General features: G+C 53.8%; 1 protein-coding gene across 1 annotated transcript; it reads right to left on the bottom strand.

Annotated features, from left to right (window-relative positions):
* Window positions 1-1,998: 1,998 nt before the first annotated feature.
* Window positions 1,999-17,188, bottom strand: CA1H5orf49 (chromosome A1 C5orf49 homolog). The gene is made up of 3 exons (XM_042953421.1): window positions 16,964-17,188; window positions 3,898-4,014; window positions 1,999-2,287 (listed from the first exon to the last, which is right to left on the bottom strand). Exons 1-3 carry the CDS (start codon window positions 17,108-17,110, stop codon window positions 2,108-2,110), a joined length of 444 nt encoding a protein of 147 aa, XP_042809355.1. The 5' UTR covers window positions 17,111-17,188; the 3' UTR covers window positions 1,999-2,107.
* Window positions 17,189-20,739: the final 3,551 nt, after the last annotated feature.

Raw genomic sequence — 20,739 nt, 5'->3', positions numbered from 1 at the left:
GCCGAGAGATCATGACCTGAGCCGAAGCCGGACGCTCAACCAGCTGAGCCACCCAGGCGCCCCCCAAACAGTACACGTTTTAAAGCAATCGGAGTCATTATCAGAGTCTATCTTGCAGAGGTCTGCACACATGCGATCTCTCCGAGTGTGGTCCCCAACCAGCAGTGGCAACACCTCATTTACAGGCCCCAACCCGAGCCTGCCAAGGCAGAGGTCCTGGCCGTGGGGCTCAGCACATGCACCGTGCTTGGATAACAAGCCGTCCAGGCGATTCGGGTCCCCGGCCTGAGTGCCCCTATGCTTTACAAATGAGGAAACCGGTGCAGCGAGGTCTAGGGGCTTGGCTTGTTCGGAGTCTCCCAGGGATCAGAGCCCAAGACAAGCCTAGAATGCAAACCCACCTGCTCCCTACATCTGAAAGTGTGCCTCCCGGTCAAGGCTCCATAAGCTCCGGGACTGCACATACTCCTGTGGGCGAACCACGCAGACGAGAGGGCTGCAGCTCACTTAGCCGGCCCAGCGACCTTGGTAGCAAGCAAGCGTCTCTGCTCAAAGCTCTCCCTAACCATCCGTTCTTGCAGAAAGCCGTCTCAATACATTTAATTTTCCCTTGATGCCTGATAAACGAGATCTTCTGAAACCTTCTCCAATTCAGGCCCTGCTTGTTGAAAGTGGAATGTTCAGGGAGTAGGATCTGGCTTAAAGTAACCAGAAGTAATGTAGTTTGACACTGATTTATTGTGGTCACGTTCAGATGAAGGCATTTCTTAGAGATGCCTGGTGTTTCTTGGCTGCCAAAGCTGAAGAAAGAGTAGTTTGTAAAAGTTTCCCTACTCCAAAATTTATTTTCTATTATATTATTACATACGTGGCTTACTGTACCCAAAGGCATTCCAAATAAACTATTCCTAGTTGTTTGGGGGCGGGGTGTGTGGAACTAATAAAAAATACCTATGGCGAAAAAAAATACCATTTTTCAAATGAGTAAAGAAACCTGTAGGAGCCACTCAGCCTTGAAATTGTCAACAATTCGGTGTCAAATGCCCTTAGAGCATCAAAACAATAAAACCAGCCATGGGGGAATCAGTATAGAAATTAATTAGATCACCTGCTCATTAACCACTAAGCTGTGGGACATGTAATCACCAGAGGTGAGGGATGATTTCTTTCGAGAGACCCTTTCATTAAAACTATAGCCAGTGTCTTAATACTTGAATAAGCTTCAGATTATCTCCAAAATAAACGTTTCCAACTTGGGTGAGAAGCAGCCGTTCCCAAAATGAAAACGATTCAGAGCAACGGCACTGGCCTCTTTTGTGCCTCCGTTAGGACCCCGCTCCGGTGGCCCGGCGATCCCCACAGGCACCGGTCAAGGTCTGGAAATCCCAGTCTGAAGATGAGGAAAACGTCGCCTAGGGGAGACGACGGGCCCCGTACCGTGCCGCTGGAAAATGCAGGAGCCCAATCTTACCCAAGCCTGTTGAACGTCAAAGCCCAGTCTCTCTCTTCCCGTGACCTTTGCTTCTGCAGTGAGGAGTGACGTCACCTTGCCAGCCTTGGGGCCACCCGTCCCAACTAGGGTTTTGCCCTCAATTGTGCAAACTCCTGTTATTTACGGCTCAGACCTCTGTGTGGGGGGACAATGTTGTATCTAGACTGCAATTGTCCCGAAAGGCGATTTCATTACACCTCCTCTTGGAGGAAGGAAAACTCAAGAAGCAGCGTGTGCGCCAATAGGCAACAGCATTTCCATCCTGGTGAGAGAGGGTGTGCAGGCCCCGAGCGCCTCCCCGGGGAGGCAGTGGACAAAGTCACCCGACCGCGATCAAGTGGGAAGCTTTCCTTTTATTCACGTGCCCGCAGTGGCTCAGTCTCGAGCATCATTTCTGAGGATGCGATCCCACGACGTGGTGATCACGGGGTCGTCACCGCAGGCCACATGAGGGAAAGCGGCCTCAGGGCCAGTTCCCGCCCCCCCCCCCCCCCCCCCCCCCCCCGTCCAGGCACAAGTGGCTTCAAGCGGGCTCCGTGGTCCCCGTGGCGGGGGAAACAAGGTCCAGGCGCTGCCCGTCTGTGCCACCTGCCGTCCAGGCCACGGCAGGGGCCGTCAGGCTGGAGAAACGTGGCCAAAGCCGGGGCTCTTGATGCCGGGGATGTCGTTCTTCCTGTAGAAGTCCGCCTTCACGAGGTTGGCGCGGCCGTGGTCCCGGTTCAGGGGCTCCACGGGCTGGTGGATGCGTCTCCCGTAGACAGAGGACGTCAGCACTGCCACGGGCCGCTGGCGCTCCTGGCGGGGTGACCAGAACACGGGGTCAGCTCCGCCCGCTTGTTCGCACGACCCACCTCGGGTCCTGGAGGCCGTGTCCACCCGGCCCGCTGCACCCCTGCGTCCGGCACACCCGGGTTCCGTGATGCCACGGGGACCTCCTGAACCACGTCACGCCTGCCCCTTGTGCTCAGAGCCCCTCGTTGTCCCCAAGTCTTTCACGTCACCCAGAGGAAAGGCGAAGACGTGGCACGGGGTGCCACGTGCCCTCTGACCTCAGGCTCCGTTCTCCCTCCCACCCTCCCTCCTCCCGTCTGCCTGTCTCCCCTCCCGCCTTCTCTCTTTTCCCAAATCTTTCCACCCTCCACCTGTCATCTCCCCACTCCCTATCTCCCCAGCACCCCATCTCCCTGGTTCCGTCTTATCTTTCCGGCCCCCTCATATCTGTGACCCCTCATCTCCCTGGGCCCCCTCACCTCACAGCTCCCCAATCACCTCGCACTTTCCCTGCCCCCTTAAAAGGCCTCATTTCTCTGCATACCTCCCATCGCCACCTGGAATTCAGTTCCTTATTTGTATGACTTCATTTTTCATTTCCTCATAGGAATGTGAGCTCTGAGAGGACAGGGACAGTTGTCTTCTCCCCCTAGGCTCAGTGCAGGGCCGGGGGCGGGGGGGGGGGGGTGGGTGCTCAAACTCGGGCCGGGTACAAGCGGGCCAGGCGTGTTCTTAAGACAGGAAAGCACGAGCCTCACTACCCACTTGGAGTGAATTCACATAAAAACAGTAGAAAAAAACTTCATGTCTGTGACTTAAGTAGTAATACTTCAGAGTTCCTCACTTAATTCCACAGTGAAATAGTCTCCCTGGAAGTGACCTGGGGCATTCTTTAACAATAGCAGCCCCAGGCCAAAATCTGCTGATGGGGGGGGGGGGGAGAGAGAGAGAGAGAGCCCACTGGAGGCTTCTCCATTCTGACTTCTGTGTATCATAGAAAAGCTGATGATATTTACTCAGCACCCGGCTCTTCATAAACACACTGTCCTCAGGTCAGACTCCGCAGAGACGATGTCCGAGTGCGGAAAGGCCCCAAGAAGGTCTCACTGCTAAGGAGCCACACAGCCTCCTCAGCCCCGGCACCTGCTGTGGTACAGACCTCCCTTCTCCAGGCAACGAGCTTTGCTCCTGCCTCTGCTCACACACTGGGGCGGCTGACCACAGGCCAAGCCTATGCTGTCAGAAAATCGTGCAAAGATAAAGCAGAAGCTGCCCCATCTGTGAAGGTTCGAGGCCAGTACCTAAACTAGGGTGTGGTTCCCTCCCTGGCAGGGCCGGGGTCCTCCGAAGAGCTGTGACAGCCAGGACTCAGCAGTTAAGCAAACACCTGCTCTATCTGTTGAAAACAACTTCTTAGTTTTGCCTCATTAAACTCAACAACAGAGTCATAAAGACTAACTCGGGGAAACACGACCAGACAGGGAGCCGGTATCGGCCTAGTGTCAGTGCCGGGCCCGGTGAGGGAGAGGAGGGCGCACGCAGGGGTGAAGGCAGCGCGCCCAGCTCGCTGCGGGATAGACGCACAGGCGCAGCGGCTCTGTTCGCGCTTTGTCGACAGCCTGTCTCAACATTACCTCCTCGTTCACATGAAGCCCCAGGCTTTTTGCATGTTCTCTGTCATCTCGGTGCAACTTCTGATTGTAGCCTGGGCTCTTGTCAAAAACACAGTCATACAAGGAAATGATTCCTGTCTGGGGACAAAACGAGAAAGAAAGGCACGGGTCTACTGGAGGACTGGGCCACAGAAGCGCTCCGGGACACCGGCAGCCAGGCCTCTCCCCCGATGGACGGTGGAGACGTGCAGTTTCCCATCTGCACTGAGCATGTGCTCGGGAAGGTCACCCCAGAGCACCCTCCACGACCAGAGCAGGAGGCCGGGCCCCCCGCCAGCGAAGCAGGTCCTCCAGAGGCCCCGTGAGGCGGGGACATCTCCGTGGCTCTTTTCCTGCACCTCCTACAGATCCCTCCTTGACCTTGACCCAGGCGCACAGCCTTAAAGTAACAGTGACCCACTCAATATATGTGTTTTCTCCTCATCGCCACCTTTCTCATAGTTCTCAGATTTCCTACAATAAGCTTGCACTGCGTTAAAAACTTAACCATAGCCAAACACTGGACAATACAATTAAACAGAAATATCCCTAAGTTCCTACCCAACAGGTGGGCACCTAGTACAAATCTGTCTCCGGAGAGACGGAAATATTTTCTTTAATCAGATGTGGTAGCTCTTATGAATGTAACTCATGAATGCATGACTATACTTATTTTCTATATGATATATACATATGTATAGTATTTGCACACGTATCAGGCGTATGTATACAACGCGCGTGCACACACAGCTTTGATGCATTAGAAAAGGATCCCATTTCATTCGTCCACCGTTCCATCCCAGGTTTCTCTTCGTACAAAAATCCGTCTGCCTCACTTGGGACCTGATAAAAGGGAAAGAGATCCACGTGTCAGCTCGTCTTTGATCTTGACCCGCACGTCAGGCCTGTCCTTTCTGCTCCCGCGTCCAGGGCCGGGTGCCTTGAACCCTCCAGCAGCAAACCCAGGCACGCCATGCCGCCGGCATTTAGGGGTACGGGGTAGCTCACCTGTGCTCGCTCGCTCGCTCGCTCTCCCCGGGAGCGACGCTAGGAGCAATCCTCCGAGTGCAGGACTCGGAAGCAGAAGGTCAACAGCGCCAGGGACGCACAACATGTGCTTAGTCTGTTGGAAAGCACGGGCAGCCCGCTCTCGCCGGCTGGGACTCAGAGCAGCTAGTAGCAATGGAAGTGACCACATGCCATTTCCCACCCTGACACCTCCCTCACAGGTCCCGTCCCGTGCACACGCACCGCTCCTGCCCGGGAAGTGGAAAGCTCAGGCACGTGGCCACCGTCCTGGTGCAGTGAACCATCTAGTTCGGGAAACAAGGCGAGCTTTCGGGATTATGGTCTTAGGTTCCTAAGAATTCCAATGGCGACATGCCCGAGGCACGTATTCAGCGGCTGCTGGAATCCTGGCTTATAAGTGCAGACTCACTCTGAGCCACTCGGGGGCAGGACGCCTGGCTCGTGGAGTCTGAGCCCCGGTGGTCATTTAATGAGGTCACCATGCAGGAGCTTCTTGTTGGCATCGTCCTCTGTCACCTGCGGGCCCCTGGGTCTGTCCACGCACTGGGTTGGCTGGCCTTAGCCTTCACTTGTCCTGAAGGCCGCCTATGGGATAGCTCATCTATCCAGGGTCCGAAAAACAAAAAGCCCAATTCCGCGGGGAGGTGCTACATTCTTCAGCATTTGCTGTTGCAAAACTTGGCTAGCTGTTTGGGAAGAACAATAAACTTGGATCTTCACATCGCATTATAGTCAAAAGTAAATTCTGGACGGGTTAGAAAAATATGGGAAGAGAAAATCCATAAGGGACTTCCTACGCGTCAAAGCATTGGGGAAAATGTCACAAAGAAAATATCAATCACTTGGGTTATATAAAAATCAGACATTTGATAATCAAATAAAATTAAGACTTAAAAAAAAAAAACAACCCGCAGGAAGGATAGAGAAATCTCAATATCTTTAACATGCGGTGTAGGATGTCTGCAGAAGGAGACGCTGATGGCATCGGCTGGGAGCTGGCTTCTAGCCTGGAGATGGTGAGCAAGCTTTGCAGCATTTTTAGGGAAGCCGCCAGGCCAGAGGGCTCTGCAGTGACACAGGAGAGGCTCAGGTACACCACACGCTCTGCCAGGATGGCGGGACGTAAATCCCCCAAAGGGGCATTCTGGCCTTTGCAAGGGGAGGCACCTCCATGCAGACCCTTCCTTTTGGGGTTCGGAGCTACTGGCCAGGTCCGGCTGAGGCCAGAAGGCCGACCTGGGCAGTGACTGAATACCCCATCACCCCCACAGCACCCCTTTCCACACAGGAACTGGAGCTGGGATCGTGGTCATGATGTGGCTGTCACATTGCCGCCCGAATCCCGCCTGGCCTGGCGGACCCCGTGCATTGGGTGTGTTTCAGGGACGGCAGCTCCGGTCTGTGACAGAAACACCTGCTGCCCGGACTGAGCACCTGGGCGGCAGCGGCACCCTCAGATCTCTGGGCCACGGTCTGCACCCACGATCTCTGGGCCATCAGTTCCCACCCGGCTCCATGTGGGTGACCGGCAGCCCCCAGGCCTGAGGGACAGCCCTGCCAGCAGGGGCCAGGGGGATCAGGGGCTCCTCTGGGACCTACCGGCTCGCGCTGTCCTCCTGTGCAGGTGGTTCCCATGCAGGCCTGACCCTCCCGAACGGAGTCAGCCCCCTGGAGGTCCTGGACGTGTCCTGGGAGCCGGGCTCCGAGGACAGAAGAATGAACACCGGAACTGAGTGAGAAAGCGATCAGTGCTTCCTGAATGAGGGAGGCAAGGTCGCCTCACTTTGTTCCCTGCGCTGGGGAAGCCCCCTGTGGTGAGCTGTCCACATTCTCAGCTCCCCGGAAATACTCCACACAAGCAGCGCTCGGAGAAGCCATGTGCCTCAGTTCCCCTGAGTTGCTCACCAGAATCCTGTCTTGCCGTACGTTAGAGCAGTCTGTATGAGGGCTCCCTGCACCCACGGGGTGTGATCGGAGTCTCTCTTTCTCTCCTTTGCAGCCATTTTGCCTACTTACTACTTTCTAGAGTAAAAATGAATTGTCCTATCACCGAAAAATAAGGGGGAGAAATCGACCGGCAGGCAGGCAGCCTCACTGAGCAACGTGACTGTCCGTCGTCAACTTCTAATCAAACTGAAAATCTGTCTTTTGCTAAATTTTAATTATTCATCTTTCTCCTTTCCTTTTGTCTTTCATTCCTTTACGGTTGGAAGCAAAATGACATGAATAAAAGCCAGTCTGGTTTTAGATGCTATCACAAAACAGAGCTTCTGGGTTTACTATTATTTTGCTATTAAAATCTCTCCAGAGATTTCCTCTCTCAAGCAAGACGTTGAGCAAACGAGCCCATTTGCTGCCTCTCTGGTAATCTCCCTTTGCCCCTTTGCATTTTGAGGGCTGTTAAAACGTAGTATGATCTCATTCTGGTTGTGCTGTCTGATGGCTTGCCTTTGGTCCCCTCCCCCGCCCCCCCCCCCTCCCCCCCCGGGCCCCTGCTCCTAACACTGCAAAATAACTTGCCTGTAGCCCTGGGCTGTGTGTACATATGGAGCGGAAGCCTTCACTCTTCGACCTGCAAAGCACGTCACTCTAACTATTGTGTCAGGCACCCAGCGAGGCTCCAGGACAGGAAGAGGGAGTCCCTACCTTGGAGGAGACCACGGGCTGAGGATGCAAATGAACTCATTAATTAAACAACAGCAGGTGATACACAGGGAGCCACAGAGGGGCGCCCAAAGTACAGGGGCACCGGCCAGGAGGGATCGGCTCCCTCCTGGGATCACGCGGGATGGGGACGTTGCCGAACTCATCGTAGGGGGCGCTGCACCACTGTGGCCGGAGTCCCAGGGCAGCCACCTCCCTGGGTGTTGTGGGTTGAATTGCACCCCCCCCCCCCAAATTCCTATGTTGAAGTCCTGACCCCCCAGGATCTCAGAAGGTGATTTAGAAATCAGGACGCCGAAAACGTAATTAGTTAAGACGCGGTCATACCTAATCCAACAGCACTGGTGTCCTTATAAAAGAAGTTCAGAAACAGACACTGATACACAGGGAGAGAGAAGATGACACGAGGAGACACAGGGAGGAGATGGCCATCTACAGACGAAGGAGAGTGGCCTGGAACAGACTCTCCCTCATGACCTTAGAAGGGACCGACCTTGCCGCCACGCTGATTTGGACTCCTGGCCTCCGGAACCGGGAGACAATAAATTTCTGTGGCTTAAGCCCCTGGTCTGTGGCACTTTGTTACGGCAGCTCCAACACCCATACTGGGTAGTCGTGTTTTGAACAATGGAAGGTAAGAATGGAGATAAAACAAAGGGCCCTGCAGCGGGGCCGGAGACCCAATCCCAGAGCGCTGTGCTCCGGGTAAACTGAGTCGCTAAACCACTCAACCCAGACAACCGGCTTGGTAGACGTCACCAATGTTCCATTCTGCTCTGCTCCTGACTCCGCAGAGGATTAATCTCTGCTCCTTTGGGCGAGTTAAGCCATGTGACCAGATCTAAGCAATGAACTATGAGTGGGGGGGTCACATGGGAATTCTCAGGCAGAAGCCTTTGGGGACTCCGGAAGCTTCCACAGCAGTTGCTGAGTGACTATCCTGGGCAGAGCCATCCCTCTGATCCCCGTTGGACATTTAACATGAGAAGTGAGTCTTACTTAGGACATTGAGACTTTGGAGGCTGTTGTTCACTGCAGCAGACCTCGTTTCTCATGACTACCACAAGCAGTCCTGGCCTACAGTCTACAAGGGCACATCCTCCCGGTTGTGGGCTTCTGCTGCTCCCCGTGCCTCCTACCAGGCATTACGCGCGCTCTGCCACAAATAACTGGGGGAAGATTCCCAGCAAACAGGGACCCGAATCCTTTCTTTTCTCCTCCCTTTCAGACCATTCAAATATAAACGGACTCTCCATTGTTGGTTCAAGCCAGGTAAACTCTGCAAGAAAGAAAGAACTAAGAGAAAGGAAATCAATACATTTCCATATGGCACTCAGGCAGGGGTAATATTATGTGCTCACCAAACACATGGCCTCTTCCAGAATAAACAGAAGACTGCAGTGGCCAGTCTCCATCCCACTTACTAGTTCTGGCAAAGAATTGTGGGTGAAGCCAATGGGCATCACCTTCTAGGCTTGGTCCGTAAGAGCTCTCGTGTGTGCCCTCCATGCTGTCTCTCCATGCTCTTTTGCCAGCAAGTTCAAAGGATCCAGTAAAGGACCGCAAGATCCCAAAGATCCCAGGCCCTGGCAAGAGTGAAACCACTAAAAAGGAGGAATCTGGTTCCCCAGTTACTGTATTAAGCAAGCTGGGCGGGGGGGGGGGGGGGGGGGGGGGGGGGGGGTGCCTGGGTGGCTCAGTCAGTTGGGCGTCTGACTTCGGCTCAGGTCATTATCTTGAAGTTCGAGCCCACGGCGGGCTCTGTGCTGATAACTCAGAGCCTGGAGCCTGCTTCAGATCCTGTGTCTCCCTTTCTCTCTGTCCCTCCCACTTGTGCTCAGTCTCTCTTTCTCAAAAAAATACATTGAAAAAATATTAAAAAAAAAAAAAAAGAAAGCTGGGCTGGGGCATCTGGGTGGTTCAGCAGGTTAAGCGTCCGACTTCGGCTCAGGTCAAGGTCTCATGGCTCATGAGTTCGAGCCCCGTGTCGGGGCTCTGTGCTGACAGCTCAGAGCCTGGAGCCTGCTTCAGATTCTGTCTCCCTCTCTCTCTGTCCCACTTGCACTCTGTCTTTCTCTCTCTCTCAAAAATAAATAAACATTTTAAAAAATTTAAAAAAAAAAAGAAGAAGAAGAATTAGAAGTCCAGGCAGGAGAAACACACACATTGGGCTACATGTGAAAAAGAAACACGCTTTTCGTTATGTGTTATATGCATAAGGCCAGTGGTGGGCTTAGGTTAACCAGCCACTCTCTGGACAAAAAAGACCCGATGTGCGGCATTTGCCAATTTCTGCAGTATAAGCATTCTCACCGTGGCCAATTTCAGGCTTCCAACTGAATGCAGAGTTCAGACGAAATGCTACAAATTGGCTCTTTGCTGTGAGCATGAGCAGACTGGATATAGGACACACGGGTGGTTAAGGCTCTTGGGGTTCAAGGTCCATTTGTTCCCAGAGCACAGCCCAGCCCACCTTGACTAAAACAGTAATCAAGCTATGATCGGGCTTCTTCATTTCCTCTCTTCGGGGGCACGGTACTGTTACCTCTCATCTTGAGGCTTCCAGTCACCGTTTGCCTACCCAGAGCTGTGCGACCTCCTCGTAAAAACAGAAATTCCCGAGGCGATCCAAAGGGTTTCCTTTGATTCATAAGGGCCTCATTTTACTTCTGATAAGTCCAGTGCTTGTCCTTGGGAGTCCAGCGGTATGTGAAGCTTAATGAGGACATCTTCATTAATTTTAACATCATTCAAAAGTCTATTCTCAGGAGTGTAGCTTGTCGAGGACAGGACGTGCTAGTTCTTTTAAGAGGACAATACTCAGCTATTCTCTGGTTCCTCTGTGGCAAAGGTTCTGTTTCCTCTCCTGGTGCATTAGGATCACGAGTTTGGGGAATTTTCAGAACTTTTCCAATAATCTGAACATTTTAACAATTTAATAAGAATCCTATCATATCATAAGCAGTCTTGATAAGGCATTATCGTCACTGCTTTTTAATTTTATATTTATTTTTTGAGCGAGAGAGTGAATGGGGGAGGGGCAGAGAGCGAGGGAGACAGAGAGAGGGAGAGAATCTTAAGCAGGCTCCACGCTCAGCATGGAGCCCGACTCGGCGCAGGATCCCAAGACCCCGCGATCACGACCTGTGCCGAAATCAAGAGTCGGACGCCCAACCCACGGGGCCACCCAGGCGCCCCCTTCACGACTTCACTACAGTGGATCTGTTGCTGGCGGGGGTTGCGCCCCAAACCTACCCTTGAGCTGAAATGAACCAGCGCCTCCCTCTGGGTGTGTTTCATCCTGGAAGTGTGCTCCAGGTCGGGGTTCTGCATCAGTCTGTCCGCTCACTTTGTCTCCAAGGGGAGACTCGGACCCAGCTGTTCTCTCTTCCACTGACACCAGCCCCCCACCGCCCCCCTCTGCCCCCCATCCCTGGCCCCCAGCTGTCCACATCACAGGAGGAAGGGTGAGCCACGGGGGCTGCCGCTCGAGTCGAAGCTGTTCCTCTTGGCCAAATATATTGGAGATAATGCTGCTCCTTTTCTTGTGTCATTGTGCTCCTTAAATGGGGACAGTTCTGGAAAAACTGTCTGAGATGTATTATGACATGCAAAGAGCAAGCTGCAAATATACATGCGCAGTTGTGTGATCTGTGCGTGAACATGTTCTTGTAAACAAAGTTAGACACCTATCCGTGCATTCGTATGCACACGGCGGAAAGCCACGCCCCACGTGGTCACATGGGTGGTAGGAACACTGACTCCACCCTCTGGGTGTTTCCGTCCTGCTTCCCTGGGGTGACCTGCCTGCCCCTTGCTACTCTCTACCTGCCCTGGAGGAAGAGCTTCAGCCCCACCCCCTACCAAGGGGCAGGTCACCGGACAGGGAAGACACAGCCAGCCCGGATTTGGGAGAAGCAAGGGCATCTACTCCCAATTTTGATCCCTGAGGAGCAGCTCAAGTCCAAGGATACCCAAAAAGGCAGATAATCCCAAACGGGACCTCTATTTAGGCTCAGGGACTGATCTTGTGACTTGGTTTTCAAATTTTTTTTTTTTAATGTTTTATTTATTTTTGAGACAGAGAGAGACAGAGCATGAACAGGGGAGGGGCAGAGAGAGGGAGACACAGAATCTGAAACAGGCTCCAGGCTCTGAGCGGTCAGCACAGAGCCCGACGTGGGGCTCGAACTCACGGACCGCAGATCATGACCTGAGCCGAAGTCGGCCGCTTAACCGACTGAGCCACCCAGGCGCCCCATGACTTGGTTTTAAAAGCCACCCAGGTGGCTCAGTCGGCTAAGTGTCTGACTCTTGATATCAACTCAGGTCATGATCTCATGGTGGTGAGATTGAGCCCCTGGATGGGCTCCGTGCTGGGCTTGGCTCTCTCTCTGCCCCTTTCCCCTGCTCGTTTGCTCAAAACTAAACATTTTTTAAAAATCCGCACCCCATTTATTCCTCTTTCGTTCATGCAGCAGGTACTTACAAAGCACCAACTATGAGACGGGCACTGTTCAGGACGCTGAGGACAGAGAGCGATTGCCGTCCTTATGGAGCTCATAGTGTAGTGGGAAGAAAAAGCAGCAAGATAATTAAGTAAACCTTCAGGGGCACCTGGGTGGCTCAGTTGGTTAGGTGTCTGACTTTGGCTCGGGTCACGATCTCGAAGGTTCCTGAGTTCAAGCTCCGCATCGGGCTCCCTGCTGCCAGCCTTTCAGTGCAGAGCCTGCTTGGGATCCTCTGTCCTCCTCTTTCTGCCCCTCCCCGGCTTGTGGTCTCCCCTCGGCTGCATCCAGTGAAGGGCAGGTGGGTGATCAGGAGGGTAAAGAAAGAGCCCCTAGCCTCTGTGTCTCCATCACACACGGACAGGAAAGTCAGCTAATCTCCCTAAAGCTAAGGTGGGGCTTTCTGAGCAAAGCTTCACTCAAGACAGGCTGTCCACACTGCAGCTCACCACGAGAGAAAGCATATTCTAAAACCCCCTAAGAATTATTTTTAATGTAGCTCTTAGATTTTGCGAAACTTCATCAAATCTTCCATAAAAGGGCATTGTCCTTCGACTTAGCTTTTCCATTTCAGTAGCAGAAATGTTGCACGAGGCAGAAGAAGGAAAAAAGTAATTCAAAAACCTCATTGAACTGAATCTGCCTTGCTGCCTCCTGAACAGTATTTTATAGGAAAAGCCCACACTGCTAGAGGCCCCTCGGGAGCCGTGCAGGAGTTGATCACATTTTAGCTGGCAGCTTTAGATGACAAATTTGTCTCAGGATCCAAGGCATTACTGGGGCTTTAAATAAGCATGCCGCATTGAGGGCCTTAACTGTGGGGTCTCCCAGGGGGAGACCCCATAGATTAGAAACCACCAGAATGACTCTCAGATTACCTGCCTCACCTGCGTATGCCTCTGACAGCAATCAGGGGTGCAGGATGTAAGACACTGGCTGGGAACCAAACCTCAGTGACAAGAAACTAATAATCACTAACAAAAGCGAATAATAGCTCTGCTTACATTGGGCTTACTATGTGCCACTTCACCTCTATTAATTAAATTAATCGTCATTACTGGCCCCATGAAGCTGGTACTGTTTCATAGATGGGCGAAGTGACCCAAGGAGATCGTGCCTTGTGCAATCTGCACAGCTAGGAACGCGGAGCCAATATTTTTACCCAAGACTTGTTGGCCTGTGCTAACTAATTAATTACTAGATGTGTCACACGGTAATCGACTGAAGAGCTAATTCTGCCCTTTGTCTTCTCAGCTTCGAGTAGGACCCAGATTTACAATTCACTTAGGGGCAGCTGAGTCCTCTAGCAAATTTGTGATGCCAAATCATCGTCTTCAGTCCAAATGATCTCATGGTAGAGAATCAGCCTCTGGAGTTCTGCAGCTGATTAAATACTAGTTCATACAATCCCCAGGGGGACATTATTCCCATTGGTGGCTATCTTGCAAATATACTTCGAAATGCCTTTTGTTTTTCTTGATGCTTTTAAGGGCTATTTTATTTAGGTGTTAATATTTCTGCTGCATCATTTTCTTCTGCGTGACACGAAAGGCCTGAGGATTTGAAATTGCCTGTGACTCCAGCTATCAAGACTGTACTAATTTTTTTTTTTAAATCCGCTTTGCATTAATTTGTTCTAAGGCCCTTTCCTACCTTCCAGGTACAGTAATATATTGGAGCAGGGGTTTTCTATCAAGATACAGATAGTCACTGCTTTAGCCTTTCAGGTCACATGGTTTCCAACTCTGCACGTGGCCAGAGATAATACTAAGCGAATGGGCATGGGATCTTGTTGTAATAAAACTTCATGAAAATGGACTCTGGGCCACATTTGGCCCAGGGGCCGCTGTGTGTTGAACCCTGAATTAAAGCAGCATACTTCTTACCTACCCCTGATCTCTCTCCAAATACAGAGCCCTGGGCACCTTGTATATCATCAGGCATCTCTCTGCATCTTGGCCCCAGAGAGGCAGAGTCACGTATCAGATTGGTGAACCTGCCGTGTTCAACTCTGCTCCTTTTCCGTTGGCAATGGCTGGCCCACAGTGGGCGGGGGTTCAGCTCTGCTTTTTCTGGGGCCCACAGCTGCAGTGGCTGGGTAGGATTCAGAGCTTCTGCGTCCACAACCCATTTTTGCCCAGAGACCTTAGCAGGAACCTGCAACCTGGGTTTTAGTCTCTGATAAATATGTATCCTGAACCCCATCCACTTTAGCCTTTTATCTTATTTCTGAATAGCCTCAAAGTGGTACTTAACAGGCCTCCTCAGAGGTACACACCAAATGGTGTATTGTGAATTTTTTCATTTTGTCAGGAAGCCAGACAAGATTTATGTTCTCTCAATAAAACAGCACGGACCATCTTAAAAACATCAAGATTCCTGGCTTTTTGGCTGTTCCTCTCATGCTGTGCGGTAACGCTCTGCCTGAATCATAAATTGGCAATGATACAGGTTTTGCATACTTAAATTGTAAAATTCATTTAATAAATGAGATTATTTACAGATAAAAGTTCTTTCAAGACATATCACTCATGGGAGGAAAACACAGGAGGTCCGTGGTGGCAGTGAGGTTGGGCACCGTTGCCCTAAATCCACCCCAGCATTAATTCCCAGTGGACGTTCAAGCCAAGAGTGCACCGAACAGGGATGCGCAGAATGGCCACGGATGTCCCTTTCTTCCTTCTGTCCTTCTGTCCTTCCATATTGCTCAGAGCCGAGCGGAGAGGAGCTAACTGATACAAGAGAGCCTCCTGGCCAAGGTCGTGTGTTAGTTTGCTCAGTCTGCCAAAACAGAGCACCCAGACTGGGGTGGGGGTGGGGGGGGGTTAAAGAGGAGAAATGTACTATCTCACAGTTCTGGTGGCAGAAAGTCTGAGATCAAGGTATGGGCAGGGCTCCCTCCTCCCGAGGGCTGTGCCGGAAGAAGCTATTCGCAGCTCCTCTCTTTGCCTTGTAGGAGGCCGTCTCCTCCCTGCCTTTTCCCTTCATCTTCGATCTATGCATGTCATGTCCCCTTTCCATAATGGCGCCGGTCATACTGGATGAGGCACCCCCCCCCCCCAATGACCTCACTTGAATCTGATTACCTCTGTAAAGACCCCGTCTCCAAATAAGGTCACATTCTGAGGCGCTTGGGATTAGGACTCTAACATAAGAATTCTAGGGGGGACACACAATTCAACCTGTAACAGTTGTCTAAACTAGAAGCTTCTGCTTTTGTTTGTAAGGGTAAGCTCCATGACATTCTGTTCTCTGGCATTTCACGTGTGACAAGTCCCTGAATGCGTGCAGACCTGATCCGGATGGGGGTTCACGTGGGCTCTGTGGGTGACGGGTGGGGAGAAGAGAAGGAAGGTCATTCCGTGCGGACACCTTACACATCAGGAGGGAAAGACCTCCTTCTTCCTAGGCACTTGGCTAACCTATACCCTCTCTGAGCCACTCACTGTCCCTGCAGGCTGAGCGACCCCAGAGATCCCTTTAATAATGATGTCCCTGCAGCCTGAACTGCAAGAAACATCGGAGACATTTAGGAAAAACAGCCTGACGAAAGCAGTCGTCGACTCCTGACAAGCTCTGAATTTGCTTCTTTTCCTCTGGCTTCTCCCCCTGCTTTGGCTGCATGGTGGCCCGTCACAGACCAGCAGGCTTTTCTCATGAGTCGCGTGTGCCTGCTGGAGCCAGGCCAGAATCTGGTGCGGCCTCCCTGTCCTGCTCTCCCTGCAGGATGGTCAGAACCGCCTGTGGTTATCTTCGGTTTGCAAGAGGGCCCTCCAAGCGCGGCGTCGGTACCCTGGACTTTCTGGGCGCAGTCGCTGCAGTGAGCGCTTTCAGGCAGAGCCCAGAGGGAGTCCTGACCCCACCAGCTGCGCAGCCCAGGTCTCCTGAGACCCTCCTCCAGATCCTGAGCAGAGGGGTCGATCAGCCTGCCGCTCCGGGTCGCAATACTAGAAGCCCAGCCGTTCCCAATCCCTTACCCAAAGAGCACGGGACCCTAACCCATCCCCAAATAGCTCAGAAAACGCGGTTGAGCATTCTGGCACCCCACCCTCATCCCAGCTGAGCATGCCTCCCACAACACACACAGCAGGCTCAGCCCGTGCCCATCTCTAGGTGAAGGGTGGGAGGGGGTGTCACCTTACTCTTGTGGTCATGGTAGCTGCTCTCTTTGGGGTCTAGGCACCCGGGAGGAAGGCCCTCTCCCACCCTCCTTCCCCCTGTGACCCTGACGCCCCCTTAACCCGTCTCCTCTCTCCTCGCCCAGGTGTCCTCACAGACTGTAGAGCCCTGCCCCGGCCCCCACCCCTCCCCGCCCTTGCAACCCGGACCCCAGAGTCCCACCCCAGAGTTGCACCCCAGACTCTGGGTCTTTCTCCCCCAAAGGGTAGCTCCGACCTCTTGCAGCCCCGCCCCCATCCCGCCTCTCCTCCAGCCCCCTCCCCCGCTCTGCAGCCGTGCCCGCCTTCCCTCTACCCACCCCGCACCTCCATTCGGCTCTCAGGCTAAGACACCCGCCTCCACCCTCCCTCTCCTGCATCCCCTCCCCCCATTCGCTCCTCCCTCTCAGTGAAGCCCCGCCCCATCCCCCTCCCTCCCCTCCCTGGCAACGAAGCCCCGCCCCCATGCCCTCTCCCCATCGGCTCCTCCCGGGCGGTGAAGACCCGCCCCACCCCTCCTCTCCCCATCCCTGGCAGTGAAGCCCCGCCCCATCCCCTCCCGCCCCTCCCGGCCAGTGAAGCCCCGCCCGCCCCCTTCCCGCCTCGCCTCCTGCCGTCTCCCAGTCTCCACAGCCCCTCCGACTCGCCGCCCCGCGCCCAGACGCGCAGCCCCTCCCTGGGGCGGCTCACCTTGCCCAGGCGGTAGTAGTAGCTGTGCTCCTTGGGGTCCACGCGCCGCGGCGGGACGTAGCTGAAGGCGGAGAGCGCCGAGAGGGGCAGCGGCCGGGGCTTGATTCGCAGCGTGGCGGCGGTAATCTCCTCGTCGTCGTCCTCCATGCCACCCCCGTCCAGCGCCCCCGCGGTCGGTCCCGCCCGCCGAGGGCCCGGCGGGCAGCTGGGAGCCCGCGTCCGGCGTCGCCGGGAAACCGCGTCCCTTCGGGGCGGGCCCCTCCCCCTCCCCCTCCCCGCTCCTCCCCGCTCCTCCCCGCTTCCGACCCACCCCTCCTCCTCCCCCACTCCGCTCTTCCCCGCCCCGCTTCTCCGTCCTCCAGGCACCCCCAGCCAAGCCCCGGGTGTTTCCTCGCAGGTGCGTCCCTGGAGTCCGAGCTGCAGACGGGGTTCCCGGGTGGGAGACGCCTCTGGGATCAGCGCCTTCCAACCCGCTGACCCCTCCCCGCGCAGCGTCAGACCCCTCACCCAGACCACTCATTTGTGGGGCCGTTTGGCCGCGCACCTGCTACGTGCGGGCGTTGGAGGTGCAGCCTTGAACCGAGCCGCGGGCGTCCACCGGGAGCTCGCAGTCCGCTGATAGAAGGGAAAAGACCAGTGACTTGAAGAGGAACTAGAGCAGCGCCGCCCAACAGCCACATAGTGGGAGCCGCGCACGTAATTTAAAACTTCCCGGTCCCCTCTGAAAAGGTACAAAGACACAGGTGAAATTCATTGTAACAATCTATTCTTTTTACTCCGTGTGTCCAGCACATTGTCACTTTAACACGTGGCCCCAGCCACAGTTCGAGGGCTGCGTGGCCGCACGTGGCTAGTACGTAGGGTGTTGCCAGGGAAGGCGTGAGGCTCCCAGGAATTAAATCCGCGTCTCTGGTTGGAGCGCGAGCGCCCCTCTGCTGACAGGGTCAAGTTGTCTCTAGATCTGCAGGCTGGTTCTGGAGGCCCTTGGCTGAAAGTTCAGGGCGCAGAAACTCGTGATTTCGTAAAAGTTGGGAGGGGAAAGGCAACATGATGACAAAAGCTGGGGAAGTACTTTAAGCAGGGTGCCTGGCAAAGGCCAGCCTCCGTGAGGAGGTGATGATGGAGCGGACTGGAAGAAAGGAGGAGCCAGACTTGTGGAAGTCTTCCAGAAAGTGCCTTCCAAGCAGAGGGAAGGGCAGCTGTGGGGCCCCTGAGGCAGACCAATCTTGATGTGCTCCAAAGGCAGCAAGAAAAGAGGGTGATGGCGTCTCAGAAGGGGATGTGGGAAATAAGCCCATCGACCAGTCAAAGGACGGCTGTGGGGACTGGGAGCACAGCCAAGGGAGGCCACGCCGCACGTTCTTGCCAGAGGGTGTCTGATGGACAGGCCGGCAGCCCGCGGCTACAGCAGACAATATATCTCCTAGCTCGCCAGCCCCTCCCCTGGCTCCTCATTGGCTGAGCACTGCAGAGGTTACAGCCTTACCGGAAGTCGCCTATGCCCCCGCAAGGCAAAAAGTAGTCTGATTAGAGCAAATGTACATTTCCGGAGGTGACGCAGAGACTTCCAGTCCCTCCTCCCTGTTCTTTGGCGCATGCTCATTGCAAAGCCTGTGAAAATAAGCCCGCAAAGCAGAGAGGGGAAGAGCTAGGAAGAGAAGTCTTAGGGTTTGGGACTCCGTGGGGAGGTGGGGTGGGGTTTCGTGCATATTTTTAATACGTTGTAAATGGCACAGCTTTTATTTGGTATTTCTGAAAATGAAGCATCTCCCTTACTTCTCACAGAGGACACTGGAGGAAGTGAAGGAGGACAGCTAGGCAGGGACCAGATGCAGATCTCTCAGGACGCCCTCTACCTTCTGATCCCCCTTCTTAACAGGAATCTCTTGTCTGCAATTCCTTATGCAGGCTGGTGGCTAGAGACCTCTCAGTCTAAGGCACAAGGTGGCATCTCTCTGTGAGGTCTACTCGCGTCCCCTGGAGGTCCTCGTGTGCAGGACTTAATGCACCATTCTGTCTCATGGCCCCCAACATGAGGTCTGAGAACCCCGTGTGCCTTCTTTGCCCAGATACCCATTTCTTTGCTTCACTGGCAGGACAGATGATTTGGGCTGAGTCAGACAAAGGTCAGACATCAGTCTACTTTGTCCCCAAGCTCCAGGGGACATCTCCTGAGAGGTTGACATGTCCTTGGAGCTTGGAGAGAGAGCACTACCATCTCTCCTGTGTATGAAGGGAGAGTGTCTCTCGTCCTTCCCCCATGGGGCAGAGTCCTCATAAAAGGACCACAAAGAAAAAAAAAAGCTCTTATAATCCATTACCTCTCTCAGTCTCTCCAACCTCTTTTAAAGATGTGACAGAGGTGGCCAGTTGGTCACGAGACTTTGCACACCTCGCGTAGGTGATCCAGCAACACAGTGTGGAACATGGGAGTAGCTGACACCAATTAGCTTGAGAAGGCAGCTCACGCCGACCCCGAGATAATTTCATCCCCAAATCTTTTTCCAAGGCTCTAGGGATGTGAATCTGTTGCGAGTTTCAGTACGTGACATTTCATCATGCACTACACTGAGTGCTCAGGGGGGCGAGACGACAGACATACAGCTTTTTCTTCTTTGATGACTCAAGTAGGTCCTCAACAGATGGTTGGCACACAGTAGGTCCCCAACGGATCTTTGGGGACGAGATAAAGTAATAATACAGTTGCCATAGCTTGGTTCGCTCTAAAGGTAGATGTAGGACACGGGCTTGAATGTTCTAGCTTTATCTGGGAGGTATTCCAGGGGGCATGAATGAAGGAGCAGGAGTGGGAGGAGCAGGAAAGTCAGTAGAAGAATGAATTGTCAAGGGCCGCGGAGCTCTGCCCTGTCCAGAACTTTCTGAGGAGTGTGGAGCAGGCTGTCAGAAGTGCCTGCCAGATCAGTGAACGGTGAACTTGAAGGCAGCGCCTGTTATCCTTATCCCACGGTCCATCTGGGTTGAGGCCTGCCCTTGGATCTTTTACTCCTGACCTTGAATGAGCCCTGCCTGGTGCTGCACAGGCTCCCTGCGGGCATCTCCTGAGGGTCCGAGGAGACCTGGAGTTGACAGCAGAAGGCTTGGCGGCATCTATTGAGGTGCGACGCTGTTTCAGGAGGTGAGTCCTAGCCCGAGGAGCGGCCACCACCCTGAGGCTGCAGGTCAGGGGCCCAGAGGCAGAGGAAAGAAGAGGTAAGACAGACTTTGCCAGTTTCATTTACCTCGAGGTTTTAGTTCCTTTAAAAACTTTTTTTCCCCACCCACGAGCCTATTAACGTATTCCAGGTACGAGTGGAATACAAAGTCGGAGAGTTGAATGTGTTTAAGTCCCTCATGTCTGTAACTTGTACTTGCAAAGTTCTGTGCAGAACGGAAAGGGAAAGGAATGAACAGCCACCCTGGAAGGAAGTGAATTAATAGTTGAAGCGTGCACGCCGCCTACAGGTTAACTATGGGGTGGTGGTGGCGGCGGGGGTCGGGGGTTGGGGTATCTGCTCAGCTGGGTGTTGCAGGTGACAGCCTCCTCCTGGATACTCCCCACCCCCAAGTCCCACTCCAGCCGTGGGATTTATGCGGTGCCAGGGCTGACTTTGGGTGCTCTGGCCCAGGCTGCGTGCAGGTGCCCTTGTGACTGTCTGCGCAGCCTGCTGTGCTGAGCCCCCAGGACCTCTGCCGCCTGCAGGGGACGGGGGCAGGTGCACTGGGGGGCGGCCTGGGCTGCAGGAACACGGGTGTTCTAGGGCGTGCGGGAAGCACCC

This window comes from Panthera leo, chromosome A1 (assembly GCF_018350215.1).
Source record: "Panthera leo isolate Ple1 chromosome A1, P.leo_Ple1_pat1.1, whole genome shotgun sequence".
In the NCBI taxonomy this organism is placed as follows: Eukaryota; Metazoa; Chordata; class Mammalia; order Carnivora; family Felidae; genus Panthera; species Panthera leo.
This window is presented reverse-complemented; position numbering and strand designations above follow the sequence as displayed.

Bases quoted from the DNA above. Each gene is read 5' to 3' on its own strand.
- CA1H5orf49 (XM_042953421.1), bottom strand. From the start codon at position 17,110: ATGGAGGACGACGACGAGGAGATTACCGCCGCCACGCTGCGAATCAAG. The intron at 4,015-16,963 runs GTGAGCCGCCCC...TTTTGTCCCCAG, and splicing joins ACTACTACCGCCTGGGCAAG to ACAGGAATCATTTCCTTGTA. The intron at 2,288-3,897 runs GTAATGTTGAGA...TCACCCCGCCAG, and splicing joins GGCTTCATGTGAACGAGGAG to GAGCGCCAGCGGCCCGTGGC.